This window comes from Pristiophorus japonicus, chromosome 18, assembly GCF_044704955.1.
Source record: "Pristiophorus japonicus isolate sPriJap1 chromosome 18, sPriJap1.hap1, whole genome shotgun sequence".
Lineage (NCBI taxonomy): Eukaryota > Metazoa > Chordata > Chondrichthyes > Pristiophoridae > Pristiophorus > Pristiophorus japonicus.
The window spans coordinates 16,828,376-16,848,034 of NC_091994.1; the positions used below are offsets into that span (position 1 = coordinate 16,828,376).

The 19,659-nt window shown below is 42.5% G+C and overlaps 1 protein-coding gene across 2 annotated transcripts; it reads left to right on the top strand.

Moving 5' to 3' along the window:
- Nucleotides 1-281: 281 nt before the first annotated feature.
- LOC139228571 (insulin gene enhancer protein ISL-1-like) lies at nucleotides 282-18,451 on the top strand. Of its 2 annotated transcripts, XM_070859702.1 has the most exons (6): nucleotides 282-309; nucleotides 6,676-6,865; nucleotides 9,426-9,696; nucleotides 12,510-12,773; nucleotides 15,105-15,239; nucleotides 15,767-18,451. In XM_070859702.1, exons 1-6 carry the CDS (start codon nucleotides 282-284, stop codon nucleotides 15,881-15,883), a joined length of 1,005 nt encoding a protein of 334 aa, XP_070715803.1. In that variant the 3' UTR covers nucleotides 15,884-18,451. The 2 variants fall into 2 exon arrangements, with proteins under 2 accessions (XP_070715803.1, XP_070715804.1); XM_070859703.1 differs by lacking the exons at nucleotides 282-309; nucleotides 6,676-6,865; nucleotides 9,426-9,696 and adding an exon at nucleotides 12,246-12,374 and having other exon boundaries at nucleotides 12,499-12,773; nucleotides 15,767-18,450.
- Nucleotides 18,452-19,659: the final 1,208 nt, after the last annotated feature.

The window sequence follows — 19,659 nt, forward strand, 5'->3', positions numbered from 1 at the left end:
GATCTGCTGAAAAATGCAATTTTACCTCCGAGCTTGAAAGGAATTCCCACCCCTTGCAGCTTCATTAATGAAGAGGCGGGTCTCAACTATCGACTTTTCAAAGGCACTGAATGGGAGTGAGTCAGGAATACAGACATAGAGGGAAGTGCAGGAGTTTTCTAAAGACTGGTATTTCCCAGTCAACACTAGAAAAGCAAATATCACCTCCTTCGGGAAGCTGAGAAACAGCTTCAATCACCACCACACCTGATTCCAGAGTGGGGGAGAGAAAGGAATCCATCATGGGGGACCTGGGAAATCCCTCAAAAAGTAAGTTTGCTTTGTTTTATTTTGAAAACTGCCGTAATTTTGCTACAAAACAATGAACCCAGCAATCCAAGTGAGTATAACTTTTTAACATACAGGGAAACAGATTTTATACTTTACCTAGTTGGATTGACATGAGAATCCTTCGTATTTCAGCTGTGCTCCTAAAGTAAGTTCTCATTATGAGAGGTGGACAAGTTATTTGAAACTGTTCTTGACATCGGTGAAATATGCCAAACATGAATTTGTTTAGAAGCTATTTTTTTGTCTATTAATACTCAATTTCATGATACTGATAATGGCTAAATCTGCATATACTCTGTCTCTGGGTTATCTCATGTGTCTGTATTTAGAGTCTTGAAACTATTCAAGACAGACTTTGATGCAATAATGAAAGAAGTGCTGTTTTATAGCATTGCTCAGCGAAATATATATTTTACTATTCTGCTTTTTGGGACTATTTACGGTAAACATTTTATTTTGTGTTGCATAAAGCAGAGAATATTAATTATTAGGTCCAGCTAATAAGACAGGAAAGTATAAATATTTATTACTTTGTATCACAATAGTACCTGTTTTTTGCTCTTTTGTAACATTTGGTATTTTATTTTGATGTACTATGTTACCTTTATAAACAGTGATTATTTCAATTATATGTTTTTGATAATACTGATTAATCATATTTTTTTTAAAGAGTATTCACCAAAAAAGATTATCAAATTACATTGTGTTGAAAGATGGTGTGTATGGGGTTGACATTGTGACTGTTATTTGTGTTTAAAATTTTATAGGATAGAATGGTGTTTTGTTGAGACTGAAAGGTTAGAGTGCTGGGATTTTGGAGCATTGGCCAATGTACATACTTGAGGTGTCCTGTCAAACCCCTAGCCAGTTTACTCAAGTGATGAACAGGAAGAATATTAACTTAAGTTGTGGAAAACCTGTTCCTAAATTGGTTCAAATTACGTCAGTTAGAAATTAACCAAAGCTTGGGATGTAAGCCACACATCACAATATTAAAATTCAAAATCATCACTGCTTAACCAGTAAGACAGAGACTTCACATTTTAGTCAAATGTATATTTACACAAGATGCCATTAGAGCACATACTATTAAAATAAAGAGCTCTGATATTAGTGCATCACTTAAGTTCCCATTGTTTTTCTCTCTGAAGTAGTGATAATAATTTCAGAATTTTGGTAAGATTTCTGTCGTGTGGTTTCGGAGTTCAGGTACATCATTCACAGAATATGAACTACAACTTATAGTTTGAGTGTACAGAAATCTGTCTCACAGCACTTTAAGGAGTAAAGAAAGTGAATGTCTAGCAGGTGGGAAAGGGGTGAAGCAAGTTATGAATGAAGCCAAAAATGCAATCAATTTTATTTTCATTTTTGGAATAAAAATATTGAGGTAGAAATCTAGGTTAATACTGACTTTGAGTACAGTTTGCACAAATCTAAATATATGTCTGCGATGATGAAGGAATTAAAGGACAAATGGTGCATCCTAAGCAGTACAATACATAATTATAGTTCATGGCTAGCAGCAATGACATACTGCTCTGTACTGATATATGCATTTTCCAGTGCATTTCATCCAGTCATTGACAACGGAATCTGGCACATGGCACGCTCCTATTTGCATTCTAGTTAGGAACTGATTGAGTGGGAGGAGTTGAATCTTTTATTACATTTATTTTGGGGCTCAGTAGATAAAGACTGTACTGCAATCTCTTCAAGATCAGCAACACAATGGTGAAACTAGATTTGCATTATGGGCCTTTGTGTTTTTGGCTTTTGGCTCGTCTTTATTGAAGATCAGTCATAGCATCATTTCACATATTGTACAGGTAGTAAGTGTGAAAGCTGCACTCAGCAGGGATTTTATGCAGATTGCGATTATTTTCATACATAACAATAGTACAAAAAGAATCACGTGCATGACTTAAAAAGTCTGCATGGCCTTGTGCTCATTATTGCCTTTAAAGGAAAAATGTACAAGGAGATTTGCACCTGAAGTTATATGGGTATGATCTGCTCCATATTGTGAATAGATGGTGTTGGAACAGCACAGTGCAGCTTTAAACTGTATGCCTAAACATGAGCTGTGGCTCATTGGTAGCATTCTTGCCTCTGAGTCAGAAGGTTGTGGGTTTAAGTCCCACTTCAGAGACATAAGGATATAATCTACGCTGACAGATCAGTGCAGTAATGAGGGAGCACTGCACTTTCGGAGGCGCTGTCTTTCGGTTGAGACATTAAAGCAAGACCCTGTCTACCCTCTCAGGGGGATCTAAGAGTTGCCATGGCAATATTCGAAAAGAGCAGGGAATTCGCCCGGTATCCGGGCCAATATTTATCCCTCAAACAATCTCATTAAACAATCAAACAAACTACCTGCTCATCATCTCATTACTGATTGTGAGACCTTGCTGTGTGTAAATTGGCTGCTGCATTTTCCTACACTGCAATAGTAACTACACTTTAAATAGTACCTAATTGGCTGTAAAGCACTTTGGGAAGTCTTGGGGTCATGAAATATGCTTTATAAATCCAAGTTCTTTATTTCTCTTTAGATGCCCGGTTGGCAAATAGAGGAACATGGATAGCTTCCAGTATAATGCTCTCAAACAGTGTGTCAAGTTTTATAGTACTATAATTGTCCAAATCAGAATTGATATCAATCTCACAGTCAAAATGAAAGGCTGAACAAACCTGATGTTTGCATCTTCCAAGCTTAGGATGACTGCTAAAACCGTTTTTCCTCACACGGTGAATACAATATTTGTACCAATACCACATAGAGTATGGGTTCATTTACATATACTGCATGGTTACAGAGTACATGATGGAGTACTTGGTGAAAGGATAGTGTTAGTCAATCTGCTTAAATGTGACTCAAAACATATTATTTGTTTACATGACCAACAGGAATAATTGCAAAAAATAAGTTAACAATGATAACAGATAATCCATGGCATTGCTCACAGTGAGTTGGGGTGTTTATTTTGACAAAGTGCGGGATAGTGCTGGGGAGGAGTGTACTTGGCTACTGAAAGGATTTGGAAAGAAGTTTTGTGAAAATATGCTCAAGGATAGTGAATTGTGTTTTTAATTAGTTCCTGGAGAATAGTGTTTACTTATTCGGTGTGGGTAGATAAAGAAATAATTTAATCCTACCACTGACCACAGTTACATAAATAAATAAATCAGTGCATGTATTATGGGGGAGGGCAGAGAAGGCACTGACATTTCACTGCAAAAATGAGCATTTGGCCCTCCACAGCAGTTGTTTTTCTGTAGCTTTTTAAATTTTTCTTAGTATGCATCTTAATATCTCGCCCTTGCACCATCGGGCACAGGAATCAACTCATTTGGCTAATACAGTTGTATTCAGTTATAAAGGTGGTTTCATCGAGGCAAGCTCATCACTGCCAGCTACAATATTAAATGGGCAGAGTGTTTAAAAAATAAGCATCTTCTGAAGAAACAAGAAGTCACAGATATTATATAAAAACATTTATCTGAACTGTATTACATAGACGAAAACAAATAAACCAGGTTATCTGTCTCACCAAACAGCTTTTCTAAACACGGCTTTAAATATTAATATTTTGCATTTCAGTCCCTTCCACATTTCCTTCATGGTTAGAAAATACAATGGATTGGAAATTCATCTCGGGCGATACTGCAAAATGGGCGATAGCGAATCGGCAGCCAGTTTTATAGTCCGCCTGATTGTCTTTTCCATTTGAGTGGAGGATAAAACGAGCTGTCGATTCACCATTGCTTGTTTTGCGCTTCCTCCCAAGACAATATGTTTTGAGAAAAAATATTAATTATAATTCCATTCAAAAATAGACCCTTACCTGCCATACCAGATAGACAGGTCAATCCTTCTGTGTGGGGGTGCAAGCTTTGATAGTGAGAACCTAGAAATATAAAATTGAAGAAATGATTGAGCTATTTTTTATCTTTTCTTTTTACCAAACATCTTTGCAATAATACTTGGTGTTACTGAAAGGTTCTGTTTAAATATATGTATTTAAATGAAGGCTTTTCTTCAGAATTCCCTTCTAAATTTGAATGATAGTACAATCCTTCCAATTTTGCTACATTTTAGTTCATTATTTTTATGCTGGTTGTTTTTTAACTCTCTCACGGAAACATATATATTTAAGAAATGTAGCTGCTATAATTATTTAGAACATATTACAAAAAGTTAGTCTTGAGCAGAGCGTGCCAGAATTTGTGATATGCACTCTGGGCGCTTGAAGCTTTATACTGACAACAATTTACCCGAATGTTGCTGATGTATAGAGACAAAAAGAAATGTTCCCTCATAATCTTTAACACCTTTCACTTGTGTCATAACATCTCTACCATGCTCAGTGCAATATGATAGTTTAAAATGATTAAAAATAAAATGTAGGTAATAGAACAGAGAGTTATAGATGACTAGAGAGGATTTTGATGCAGTAATTCAATTTCAAGGTTCTTCTGACTTTCATAAATCATTTGATTGAAATATTGCCTTATAACTCAGTGCCACCTCTCTATCTGTCTAATTTAAGACAGAGATATGAGGGATGGGTCGTGGACAGCAGCATGGTATAATAAATATCTCTTGTAGATGCTGACTGGTACCTCAGAAGTAAAATTGTCACAGAGTATTAGGCCCAGCCTTGTGAGTGGAGAGATTTGTCATATTCGGCTACTGGCCATGACATATTTGATTATTATAACAGTCATGTGAACAAAATGTGGTCAAAGTGAAATTATGCTTCTACAGGTAAAACATCAGAATCACAATGCATTTTTCTGGATGACAACTACAAAAGTATTGATTGATTTTGTTTTAACCATAAGATGACAAGATAGATGGAGATGAGGACGTCCACTCAACTCATCTTAGCTCATCCATTCAAAAAGATTCAACAGCCCCCAATGGCATCCAACTCTATCTTCAAAGATTCTAGGACAGCTGCCTGCAGTATTCTTCTTGAAGTCCATTCCATATGTTGACACTTTTTATATGAAAAAGAACTTGTTGACATCGGTCCTAAATTTCCCTTTTATTAGTTTGACCTTATGTTCCCCCTATTCTACTGTCATGTTTTGTTTGAAGCAATTATTCCAGATCTGCCTTTCCACAATGTTTGCTATCTTATATACCTCTATATAATCATCTCTCGGTTGCCTCCTTTTAAGGCTGAGAAATCCAAGTTTCTCCACTGTTTTCTCATAACGTAGTCAATCTTGAGCTTCTCTGAACTGCCTCCAGGACTTGAATGTCTCCATCGTGTCTAGGTGACCAGAACTGGAAATAGTCCTCGAGTTATGATCTGACCAGAGCACTATACAGTTTGACTATGACTTCCTCCGACTTGTAGTCTATTGTTTTGGCATTCTATTTGCTTTGTTAATTGCTGCTCCACCATGATCGGTACTTTGACTGTCAGGTCTACTAAACTATCTAGATCTCTTTCAAACTATCCTTCACAACTTCATCCTTAATTATCTCCAAACTGTTCATGTGGTACTTATGCCACCTATATTTTCTTGCCAATCTATATTTTATTTGTTCACTTTCATATTTTATCCAATTCATTTTATAGTTCCGGAGTTTTTGCCTCAGATTCAATTGCTCCATCTAATTGTCTGTGAATTAGACCAGTTTGCATAGATTTTCTGTTTCAAGTTATTAATCTCAATTAGAAAGCCAATTGGAATCATATTATAAATGCTATAAATGAAATACATCCTGGCCAACAGTTATACTATAATCATTTTCATAGACTGTAAAGAAGAACTTGCATTAATAAAACTTATTTCATGTTCTCTGGATATCCCCACAGCACTTCACAGCTAATGAATCACTTTTGAATGCCATCACTATCGCTATTGTAGGTAAACATGGCAATCAATTTGCACACTGATGTTCTTCTCATTTGTGAACAACCCAGATAGCCTCACTTGTGGAGGTATCTAACAGATTACATGGCCAACTAGAGAAATTAGTAAATGTGCCACTGTACCAACCCTGAATTTTCCCAATCCCAGACTGACTGTTCACCCGCACTGCTGATTATTCAAGCCAAGCTGATCATAGCACTCACACTAATTGCCCACTTTACCAATCACTGGCTGTCAATCATAGCCATCACTCTGATTGCCCACATCGCCACTCACACTGATAGCCAATTATACCATCCATATTGACTGTCCACCATGCCACCCATATTGTATTCCAACCATAACACCGACACTGATTGTAATCTGTACCATCATCCTGAGGCCTGATTTCATTAAGGTGACCAGAAAGACTGATCTCATTACGGTGTTTTCTGAAACGTTGTATTGCAGGGGAAGACTCAGTGTCGGTATGTGTTGGCTGCAGTAAACATATTACGGATCCGTATATTCTGAAAGTCTATCCTGATCTGGAGTGGCATGCATCCTGTCTCAAGTGTGTTGAGTGCAACCAGTATCTGGATGAGAGCTGCACCTGCTTCTTGAGAGAGGGAAAACCCTACTGCAAGATGGACTACTTCAGGTGAGCAACAACATGTCATCTCCTTGTTCGTATACAAATCTTAATCAAATATTAGTCAACATTCCATGGTGTTGCACATGAGAAGTCATGATTAAATAAGTCTAGGTGAAATGAGGTTAGAGGGCAGGGTATAATTGTATCAGGTCATATATTCTAACCTAATTTTATAGTTTATAGTATTTATCTGTCTAATTCCTTTCTCGTTTTAATTTTCTCAACTCATTTTTCCTCCACTTTCTTTTCAATAAGTCTCCTCACACAGCCCGTTTCTCCTGAAGAAGTCGAGAGGTTGGAGATTTGCTTCCAGGCCTTGGTCCATTCTGTTGTGTGGGGTGTTAGGAAACGTTCAACCGCGAACCCAGATCATTGGGTCCTTTGATTTTCTGTCAGGAAGAAGCTGCATTCAATTGGTGTCTTCCTACACTGACACAGTTAAATCTGAAAACTTGTGGAAATGGGAGGCCACAGGTAGGCCTAGCAATCTGCCCCCAACTCACTGGGCAGAATTTCAGTCTGCCCTGCATTGCAAAAAATGGTTACCACGCCACCAGGCAGACACTTACTGTAATCTGGTAGTTACCACTAGTAATGGTAAATCACTAACATAGACAGACATGGATTTATCAGTGCCATTAGCTCATTACCATCTGCCTCGTACAAAAAACAGCATCTGGAATGTTTTCCATGATAGCATTTGCATAATATTTGCATTTTTGCAACAGATGCCGTTGGGAAGTGGTTGACATTTAGGCTGCAATCTTTCTGGGTTATAAGGCAATGCAGAAAGAATCTTCTTATCTGAAATCATACTAATACATTCATCCTGATATGGGTGGGTAGGCAGCATGTCATTAATCAGGCACATGTGCTTCTCCAGATTGTCATCGAGTGCTATTACATCTTCGATTTGGGTCTTTCGGCAGCCAACAATAGTACATTGTAAATTGCTGGTCTATATTGGTGCAGAATAACAGATGTTCAGGAGTGAATTACAGATGCGTGCAGTTAGTTTTTGGTCAGCTATTTAATCAGCTTGATACCCAGAATCAACAAGCAACCCCCACACATGTTTATAGTTCAGACCAACCATCTGTTATTTTGTGTTCTGTTCATCTGAAACCACCATCATTTCAGTGGAAGCTAACTATAGAGGTGAGGAACCAATGCAAAGTGAGAAGCAGAGAGTATATGAAGTCTAAAGTGCAACGTCAGAACAATCATCCAATGTTGGAGGGATTACAGGAAAATAAGCTTCACAGTTGGACATAAAAAATGGCAGGGATCTATACGTATTAGTTAAATCCAGAAATAATGGAGGTGATAATGAGTCCAAATGGCCTGCACCACTGGCCTCAAATCACTACTGCACTCAAATCCCTCCCCCCCCCACCCCCCATGGCCTCTCCCCTCCCTATCTCTGTATATCTCCTTCAGCACCCTCCCCAACCCCCCCCCGCCCCCCGCCCCCCGCCAAGAGTCTGCGCTCCTCTAATTCTGCCCCCTTGAGCATCCCTGATTATAATCGCTCAACCATTGGTGGCCATGCCTTCTGTTGCCTAGGCCCCAAGCTCTGGAACGCTTTGCCTAAACCTCTCCACCTCTCTATCTTCAAGACGCTCCTTAAAACCTACCTCTTTGACCAAGCTTTTGGTCACTTGCGCTAATTTCCACTTATGTGGTTCGATGTCAAATTTTTATTTCATAATACTTTTGTGAAGCGCCTTGGGACTTTTCACTATGTTAAAGGTCCTATATAAATACAAGTTGTTGTTGTAGTGCTGCATAGGTTCTATGTACGACACGAATGGGCTAACTTCACTAAGTGAACCTGAGGTCAGCTCATTTGCATTATTTGCTGGCGCTGCAGAAGTACCCAGGCCTCATTGTCAGCATATTCCCGGCGTGGGGGGCGGGGGGGGGAGGAGGGAAGGGGGTTTAATCTGGCAAGAGAGCAGGGGTCCTGGGGCAGGGCACAGAGCTCAGGAGTCCCTGAGTTACTTCAAACAGTGCTCCTTGACCACTCCAGCTGCATTATGAGGCACCCGGCTTATTTCAATACAACTCAAGGATCTACCGAGCCTATCGCACGATTTGGGGATTGCATGTTACGTGCTGCAGGCTCAGCATTGGTAACATATTCTATAAGTTCTATTTATTGCTTCTTTTCCAAATCTTTAGTCTCCTCCCCAAAGGCACTGACTCTTGCTGTGGCACTGGATATCAGTAGCCCTCCAATATCAATTTCAAGTGGTCATCTTTGAGCCTGCACAGTGATTGTTAGCAGGCTATTCAGCCATGAGAGACATCATAACAAAACCCAATCCTGGGCTCAAACAACACTCGTCCTGCTGCTTTTCGCCCTTCCCCGCCTCAGGTTCACGGAGCCCAATTGTAGGTTTTGAAGCTCCATTGGACATATTATGGAGCTGAGTTGGGTTAGTCTGAGACTAGGTGCTTGAATAATTTTCCTCAGCGTAAAGTAATGTAGCTTTAAGGTGTTCTCCGAGACTGAAACTGCACAACAGCGTTAATCTCCTCGTATATTTCTGCTATTCATTAGGAAGTTTTCTGTGAGCTGTGCTCAATGTCAGGCTGGATTGTTGTCCTCAGACCTGGTCCTCAGAGCTAGAGGGCTCATCTATCACCAACAATGTTTCCGCTGTGTAGCCTGCAATCGGCGGCTCCTGCCTGGGGATGAGTTCAGATTGCGATTAGATGGACCCTACTGTATTGAGGATGGCCAGCTTCCAGAGCCCAGCTTAACTCAAGAGCATCCTTTAAGCTCGATATCGGACACAGGCAGCTTGTATCTATCAGGTCAGTTGATGTTTGTGCTCAAATTGTATCACACAATCCCGAGGGTAGAAAGGTAATAATACTTTGGCAGAAATCAAAAAGCAAGTTATTATTTAAATGGAGAAAAATTGCAAAGTGCTGCAGTACAGCGGGACCTGGGGGTATGTGCATGAAACACAAAAAGTTAGTATGCAGCAAGTGATCAGGAAGGCCAATGGTATCTTGGCCTTTATTGCAAAGGAGATGGAGTATAAAAGCAGGGAAGTTTTGCTACAGTTATACAGGGTATTGGTGAGGCCACATTGGGTTGATTCCAGAGATGAGGGGGTTGACTTATGAGGAAAGGTTGAGTAGGTTGGTCCTCTACTCATTGGAATTCAGAAGAGTGAGAGGTGATCTTATCAAAACGTATAAGATTATGAGGGGGTTTGACAAGGTGGATGCAGAGAGGATATTTCCACTGATAGGGGAGAATAGAACTAGAGGGCACGATCTTAGAATAAGGGGCCGCCCATTTAAAACTGAGATGAGATGGAATTTCTTTTCTCAGAGGGTTGTAAATCTGTGGAATTCGCTGCCTCAGAGAGCTGTGGAAGCCAGGACATTGAATAAATTTAAGACAGAGATAGACAGCTTCTTAACCGATAAAGGCTTAAGGGGAGCGGGCAGGGAAGTGGACTTGAGTCCATGATTAGATCAGCCATGATCGTATTAAATGGCGGAGCAGGCTTCAAGGGACCGTATGGCCTACTCCTGCTCCTACTTCTTATGTTCTTAAGTAATACTGAAATAATGTGTGCACTTTTCTGGTGCTTCGTCAAGTCCACAGCACAATATTGGCAGTCTCATTTGTGCCAGGTCTATATAGAAACATAGAAAATAGGTGCAGGAGTAGGCCATTCGGCCTTTCGAGCCTGCACCACCATTCAATAAGATCATGGGTGATCATTCCCTCAATACCCCTTTCCTGCTTTCTCTCCATACCTCTTGATCCCGTTAGCCGTAAGGGCCATATCTAACTCCCTCTTGAATATATCCCATGAACTGGCATCAACAACTCTCTGCGGCAGGGAATTCCACAGGCTAACAACTCTCTGAGTGAAGAAGTTTCTCCTCATCTCAGTCCTAAATGGCCTATCCCTTATCCTAAGACTATGTCCCCTGGTTATGGACTTCCCCAACATCGGGAACAATCTACCTGCATCTAACATGTCCCGTCCTGTCAGAATCTTGTATGTTTCTATGAGATCCCCTCTCATCCTTCTAAACTCCAATGTATAAAGGCCCAGTTGATCCAGTCTCTCCTCATATGTCAGTCCTGCCATCCCGGGAATCAGTCTGGTGAACCTTCGCTGCACTCCCTCAATAGCAAGAATGTCCTTCCTCAGATTAGGAGACCAAAACTGAACACAATATTCCAGGTCAGGCCTCACCAAGGCCCTGTATAACTGCAGTAAGACCTCCCTGCTCCTATACTCAAATCCCCTAGCTATGAAGAACAACATACCATTTGCCTTCTTTACCGCCTGCTGTACCTGCATGCCAACTTTCAATGACTGATGAACCATTACACCCAGGTCTCATTGCACCTCCCTTTTCCTAATCTGCCACCTTTCAGATAATATTCTGTCTTCGCGTTTTTGCCCCCAAAGTGGATAACCTCACATTTATCCACATTATACTGCATCTGCCATGCATTTGCCCACTCACCTAACCTGTCCAAGTCACCCTGCAGCCTCTTAGCGTCCCCCTCACAGTTCACACCGCCACCTAGTTTAGTGTCATCTGCAAACTTGGAGATATTACACTCAATTCCTTCATCCAAATCATTAATGTATATTGTAAAGAGCTGGGGTCCCAGCACTGAGCCCTGCGGTACTCCACTAATCACTGCCTGCCATTCTGAAAAGGACCCGTTTATCCCGACTCTCTGCTTCCTGTCTGCCAACCAGATCTCTATCCACGTCAGTATATTACCCCCAATACCATGGGTTTTGATTTTGCCCACCAATCTCTTGTTTGGGGCCTTGTCAAAAGCCTTTTGAAAGTCCAAATACACCACATCCACTGGTTCTCCCTTGTTCACTCTGCTAGTTACATCCTCAAAAAATTCCAGAAGATTTGTCAAGCATGATTTCCCTTTCATAAATCCATGCTGACTTGGATCGATCCTGTCACTGATTTCCAAATGGGCTGCTATTTCATCCTTAATAATTGATTCCAACATTTTCCCCACCACTGATGTCAGGCTAACCGGTCTATAATTACCCACTTTCTCTCTCGCTTCCTTTTTAAAAAGTGGTGTTACATTAGCTACCCTTCAGTCCATAGGAACTGATCCCGAGTCGATAGAACGGAGATGCCTCAAGTAGAAGCCTTCCTGTAAGATTGGGCTGTCTCTTTTACTGTGTTGGCCCAATTCCACAGCACTTCAGTCACACAACTGCACTTCAACTTGTAAAAAAGCACTGGGTAAGGCCAGTGTGTTTCCCAGTGGTGACGTTGCTGCCTCTGAAGGAGACGCTGGATGCCATCTCTTGAGATTATTCTTTGCTGCTCTGGCAATAGCACTGAGGCATCCTTTGTATTGCAACATTACCACCAAAGTGTGATGGCAGCAATGTAGTGTAAAGAGGATATCAGAGAGGTACAAGGATGGTTAGTATAGGATGTGGAAATGTGATAGCAGTACAACAGGAGGTGCACTTCAAAGGTTGGTGTTATCATCATAGAGTAAAAAGACTCCTCTTACATTGATGGTATGCTGATATTTGACACAGTAAAAACCTACCCCGCCTCGATTTTTGTTGTTGTTGAACATTTCTGTTTCTCATTAGAGAAATTCAAGGCCTGTCAGTCAGCACTGCGAGCTCCAAAACACTCTGATAAGATAACCCGTGTGCGGACTGTGCTGAACGAGCAGCAGTTGCTCACATTACGGACCTGTTATGCTGCAAACCCACGACCGGATGCACTTATGAAGCAGCAGCTGATAGAGATGACAGGACTCAGCTCAAGGGTCATCAGGGTCTGGTTTCAGAATAAACGGTGCAAGGACAAAAAGAAGAGTATACTGCTGAAACACACGGACCTGTGCAACAGGGACAAAGCAGTAAGTGTATGTTATCTTCATCTGCGTTTATCAATAGTATTAGCATTTATATTATGGGCTTGATTTTCGGGTCGTTTGCGACTGGGTTTTCGCCAGGTTTTGACCCTCCGCGGCGAAAAATGGGGCGGTCAGCTGTCCGGGCGTGATCCTTGGGTCGGTTTTTGCAGCGGCGCTTCGAAGCACCGTCGGGGAGAGCTGCGCTGGGTGAGCAACGGCTCGCATTGCGACACCGGCAGAAGTTTTGTCAATCACCCGATCCGTTCACCCGAAACGCGCCCCGCGATGACCGCCAGGGAAAACACAGCGGTGCAGCCCTGCTGGCGGCGGTGAGGTGGATAGACTGCAAAAAAGGTACGTTCCAGTTTTTATTTCTTTATATTTTGCAGCAATTTGTGTAGTAAGGGTGTTGGCAATATTTTTGGAATGTTTTTGTGAATCTTTTTTGGGGGGGGGGGGGGAAGTGGCTTCCCCTCCCGGCCCCGCACTAAAGTTGGCGAGAATCCCGTTTTTGCGCTGCAAAACTAGTACAACGCCTCCCTTTGCGCAAGGCCCAAATGACAAAAGTTGCTCCACACAGTGCAAACGTTAATCGGGCGGTAAATTTCCCATCCAGCCTCCGTTTACGCCCCAAAAATGGCAATGTTGAAAATCCAGCTCTAATATTCTTTTATTCTGCTGATTTTCTCCCCCTCCTCTCCTCACTCGGGCATAGTTCCACCAGTGCAAGTTATCTTCCATTGGCTAATCCAGTTAGTCATTTTTCACACGAGCCTTGACTGCGTGTGTCAGCAGACTGGTTGACCATGGAGGGCATCACAGCCAAGCCCAAACCTGTTGTTGCATGATACCCACTCACACATACAAACTTTCACCAGTAGTCCTGGCTAGCAAGCAGTCGTGGAATTTTCTCCTCTCTAATCTGATCTGAGCACTGAAGCCAGCTGTAACACTTCTACCTCTGCCTTGAACGATATGTTAAGTCAGCAGACCAGGGTTCCAACTCCTGGCCCAAATGGATCAGCCGCTTACTGTATAAACTGAGTGAGCCATGCGGGTGGGGGGAGCCTGCTTTTGTAGTTTCAACTATCAGCATATTGAAAACCTTACCTTAATGGTGATACATTGCTCCATTTTCATTCATTCAAGGAAAAAAGTGAATCTTTTGTTTGTCCTTTTTGCTTTTAATTATTCTACAGGATAAATTTTGTGAGGCCTCGTAGGTTGAATGGGGGCATCACAGCCAAGGCTAACACTGTCCTCACCCAGTATCCCTGTGTGTATTCTGTGTGGGTCACTGGATAGTAGTCGCCCTAAGGAACCCTTGATCACATTTTCTCTCCCTACAATGGGGATGCTGGAGCCAGTTATAATGCTGGACCGTGGGCCTAGCTAACTCAGCACAAACCAGACCAAGATAGGACTTTCCAGGAGAACCTCTACTCTCTGAGCCATTACATAGGAACGCACAATGGGGATAAAGGTGCATCTCTGCTGTTCTGATACTGTATAGTACTAGTGCCATTATGGGATTAAAGTGACAATAGCACTCCATGTAGTCACTAATGGCAAATTTGGTAGCAAATTAAAAATGTCTGCTAAGAGTGTGAATTATTGCCCATACGTACTTAAGAAAATTGCAGTACTTGACAGAAACTGGCCACATAATCTGTTGCTTTGTCCCTGATAAGCAACTTGACACTTCTGGAGAGAAAGGAGTAACAGGCACGACATAATGTGACTATTCAAGCACTTTGCAAGTTTATAAAAATCTTTATTAAAATGAAATGCACAATAGACTTAAATAACCTCCAGACATAGTGTGGAAACAGAAATATTCCATCAATTCCATCTACTTGGAAACTTACTTTTGACTTGGTCTTTCACAAGTTCTAGGATCTCCCTCAGTTCTTGACACTTTGTTCCACATTACGTGTCCTCTACTTAACACCACAACATCAACTGACATTAGCCGATGGCTTTTACATTCTTCTTTAACGCACTAGAAAAGTACTTTATTTTTCACAATTGCTTGAAATTCTTAAGTATATTTGTCAAATATAGCATGATAGGTATGCTACTTGCAGACTGAACACTAGATCACCCCCTGATGGGAGTAAGCACATTGCAGCAATTGCACTTCTCTTGTTTTCCTTTGTTACTCTTCGACGGAATGTTCTAAAAGGTCTTGAAATAAAAGTAGTTATCACATCGATTAGAGTGTTTCTAAGGACATGCACTGGGCAGCTTGAATGTCCTTAACCTCTTTAAATGAAGTATCACTGACATTGCTTTCCCGAGAAAACTATCCTGTTGTTTTGGATTTTTCAACAGGATATCCGGGGGTTGGTTGGGACTTTGATGATAGCTATGAGTCCACTGCCGCAGAAAGTCGAATTGCAGTGCAGCCCTGTTGAGGTTCAGAGGTACCGGCCACCATGGGAAGACCTTAGTGACTTTATATTGCAGGTAGGTGCATCCACACAACAGGCATATTTCCAGCACCCAGCTGCCCACTGCACCTGGAAAATCAGGCTCTTGGCCACCATGGGTTGGATGTGTCAGGACCACCCACCCTCCACAAACTCAGCCAAGTCCCCCTTCAGCCCCCCGTGTAAGGCTGCTCTTCTCACTGGGCACACCTGACTGAGCCAGGCAAATGGGAATGCCCAGTATGAGGAATTCCCATCCCTGGTTCCGGCTCCAATGACACTTGTCTTGTAAGGGACAGATGGAGTCTTTGCCCCTCACAAGCAATTTTGAAAAATCCCCCAGAGTGCAGAAACCTGGCAAAACCCACAGATTTTTGAGGCCAATGTCTCCTTGGATCCTGAATTGGGCCCCCATCTCCCTTTTCTCTAAAGATAATCTCTACATTCAACAATATTTTCTTTAGGAAGGAGGCAGTGTAATCTTTTTCGTGCACATTCAGGTTTATTATTATTTTGAAGAGATCTGTCCTATTTTTAAAAATACATGTTTTTTTCCTGCCACAGACAGGCTTTTCTGGCGGAAGATCCCATTCCATCTGCAGTAGTAGTGAGGTCTCATCTCTTTGCTCGCAACTCTCTGACACACCAAACAGTGAAGACTCACAACCGTTAGATCTCTGACTTTGTCTGTATCCTGCTCTATATCAACCCGTCACTGGAAAACCGAATGAATGCATTTCAAATCTGAACTTTGGTGTATGGATGTTCCTACTGCTCTAGGCAGATTAAGACGTGAAACAGGCAAAATCTTTGTCTGATACCACTATAAAAGTAAAGATAAACCACATCTCATTCAGAAAAATGTAACATGCTGCATTCTAAGCTAACTCGCCCCATTCAGAGAAATAACTCGACCATCGACAAGGCACAAGTCAGGAGTGTGATGGAATACTCTCCACTTGCTGGATGAGTGCAGCTCCAACAACATTCAAGAAGCTTGACACCATCTAAGACCAAGCAGCCCACTTGATTGGCCCCCCATCCAACACCTTAACCAAACATCCACTCCCTCCAACACCGGCAGTGTGTACCATCCACTAGATGCACTGCAGCAACTCGCCAAGGCTTCTTTGGCAGCACCTCCCAAACCTGCGATCTCTACCACCTAGAAGGACGAGGGCAGAAAGCACATGGAAACATCACCACCTCCACGTTCCCCTCCAAGTCACACACCATCCTGATTTGGAAGCATATCACCGTTCCTTCATCGTCACTGGGTCAAAATCCTGGAACTCCCTCCCTAACAGCGCTGAGGGAGTACCTTTACCACATGGACTGAACAAATAAAAAATAAGAAAATAAAGAAGAAATACCACATATTATCCTAACCCTTGCCTGCTGCCCATGTCTCCAGTTTTTATAAATGAACATTGTACCCTTTTGTCTATAGGTTTGCATTGTTTTCATCTATCTTGTCCAATGACAGTAATTACAATCGGCAGCATCTATGAATAAGGCATAGATCATGGATGAAACAAACAGTGTAATAAAATAATGTTAAAGACAAGTCCAATGACTATTAAATGTGGACTGTAACTACCATTTTGCTGCAGCATTGGTAAATGCCACTTACAACTGAGTAGACAGTATTATGCCTGACTGCATTTTGTGCATTCTCCATAAATTATTTCAAACCATTGCATAAAAATGAATTTATCTGTCAAATTATGGGAAGAATTTTAATCCAACTTTTTGAAACAATTTGATCTGATGGATGATTTTACAAAGGCCATAAAATCAAACCAAAGGACGGCGGGAAAATAATTAAAATTCAACTCATTTTGAGAGTCGAGGCAATAAACATGTCTAGAGAGTGTGTGGTACTGAAGCAATACATCAGCCTAATCTGCTGCTTTCTCCCACTGTTTCCAAGGTTCTAAACATTTTCCTCACCTGTATATTGCATGGCTGCTTTACTGTGACATACAGTAACTACACTCACACGCCTGCGATATCTTTACAAGCATCAGAACACAAACTCAATTGGTTGCACAATACAAAACATGCAAAGAAAAGTTGCAGTTTAGTAGCACACTACTTTCTTAGACTGCAGACACTAGCTCTTGCCTGTGGCCTTTTTATGTTTGATCATCTGTAGAGGAACCACTGAAAAAGAAAGAAAAGAAGAAAGACTTGGGGACTGAAATTGGTGAAGGCCAAGGGCCGCCCAAAGGACCACCAATCACCGCCGAGATACTTGACGGTACTTTGGGCGGGAGTTTCGGCAAAAAGGTCCTTGAAAGGGCGCCTGGCAGCAAAAGAGGGATTTATGCCGTCAATCTGGGCAGCAGCAGGCAGGAGCTCACAATCTTGGCGGCAAAGGCTCTTGCCGCCCAATTTCCACCGAGGATGGAATCGGGCCCACGGAGGATCGAAGAGCTGAAAAGAAAAATCAATGCAAAAAAAAAGGGAATACCTTCAGGGGACCCCATGCAGGTAAATTGCTGTACGAATTAAAAAAAAATGTTCACTAACTTTTTTTTGCAGGTCTTCATACCTACCGTCGGGGATAGACCAGCCTCCAAGCAGCGGTCCTTCCCCGTTCTGCCGCCGACTCCTGCCCGCATCAGTCTAGCAACTCGGCGGGCGGGAGGTCACTTGCGCCACTCGGCCGTCCGCTGGCGTCAGCGGGCAGTTCCCGGCGGTTCTGCCCTCTCGCCCGCTCCACCCCAAATGCAAACTGGCACAGGGCGGAACCCGAAGAGGAATGTCGGCGGATCTTGTCAGCAGTCGGCGGTAAGGCCATCAATTTCGGCCCCTTGGATTTCTATAGCGCCTTTCACGACCACCGGACGTCCCAAAGAGCTTTACAGTACTTTTGGAGTGTAGTCACTGTTGTGATGTGGGAAACGCGGCAGCCAATTTGCGCACAGCAAGCTCCCAAAAACAGCAATGTGAAGTTTGAAAGCATTGCATCAGACCTCAAGCTACTAGCAGTATCAATGCTTTGGAAGGAATCTATGTGATTAATAAGGTCACTCACGAATACAAAGAACCAGTTTCCTTATCACTCAGAGAAAATGTTGAAAGCTTAAAATTTGCAGTATAGTATTATTGTTAATTATGACCGATAACTATATTGGTTTCAACTCTCTTCGATTACATTTTCCATTGTTGTCTGTATAGTATTCAGGTTTTGGTTTCAGCCACATTACGCAGCAGAGACATTAAAGATATTTGGGCTGCATTTCCTCTCGTATCCGACTGATTCACATGTTCACATAAAACTCCTTTCAACACAGAGGTAATAGTTTTGCTTCTGTGCTCCTGGCACATGCCGGAAATACAGATGGTGAGGTTGAGCACCCTACGCCAGCCCACAATTTCTCATCCATTAAAATGAATGCCAACCCGTGATTTTCAGACCAATCTGCAATTTTGCAATCTGCATTTCTGGCGCAGAGGTAGAACTTTTAACCCACAGTCGTTAATCTGTGTCAAATAAAATTAAAATAAATGGGTTAACGACTGTTAAGAGTAAAGGGGTTCTGTGAAAATGAGTTAACCTGTCAGCATGAAAATAAATTGGGGCAGAAATTCACCTCTGCTGGAAATGGGTCACACCTGCCATTTTTCCTGTGTTTTCACTGCCGCAGTGGATGCGGTGGCCTCTTTTGGGAAATTCAGCTCTTTGACTTCCACTCCGCTCGAAAAAAAAGACAGTCATAATGGGGGCGGAAGTGGGAGCGGGCAGAGTGCCGTCGCTGTCAGTCATCAGCGTAGCGCTGATGATGTCATCACACTGGCGCATCACCACGTCAAGGGGAGAGCCGCTGCGAGCTCTGCGATTATTTTAGTTAGGTCCACTGGGCCACCAGGGAGGGTTTTAACCGGGCCAGCAGCCTGGCACCCAAGAGGGTGTGCCAGGCTGCCTGTTGGCGGCCCAGCTGAACCCGGGGGCATAATTGTCAGGCCGACCTGGCGGTTGGCCGACAAAAAAAATAAGATGGTGGCCGCGGCAGTGCGCCTTTTAACGGCGGCCGCACCGCCATTTTGCACACACTGCAAACACAGTGCACTGACAGAAATCACTGTCGGGGCCACCACATGGTGGCCGCAAGATTTTTTTACACGACTTTTGCTTGCGGGTGGGAGATCGGCAGTGCGCGTTTTAAAGACTCACTTAGGAGGGTTCGGCAGCAGTGGGGCGGAAGTGAGGACCACCGGAAAAACCACCGAGGAGAATTTCGCGAGCGGCGGCTATTCGACCAAAAATCGGCGGCCATTCGACACCGCAGCGTGGCCGCTGCTTTCCGGCGATAACGGGCCTTATTGGGAGGCTGAATTTCGGCCCCAGTATATCCTAAAGTGTCTTTACTGCAGCTGGTTAAAATGAACAGGTTAACGACTGTGTTAAAATAGATCCCAAAGGGATGTTACATGAGTTAGTTAATCAC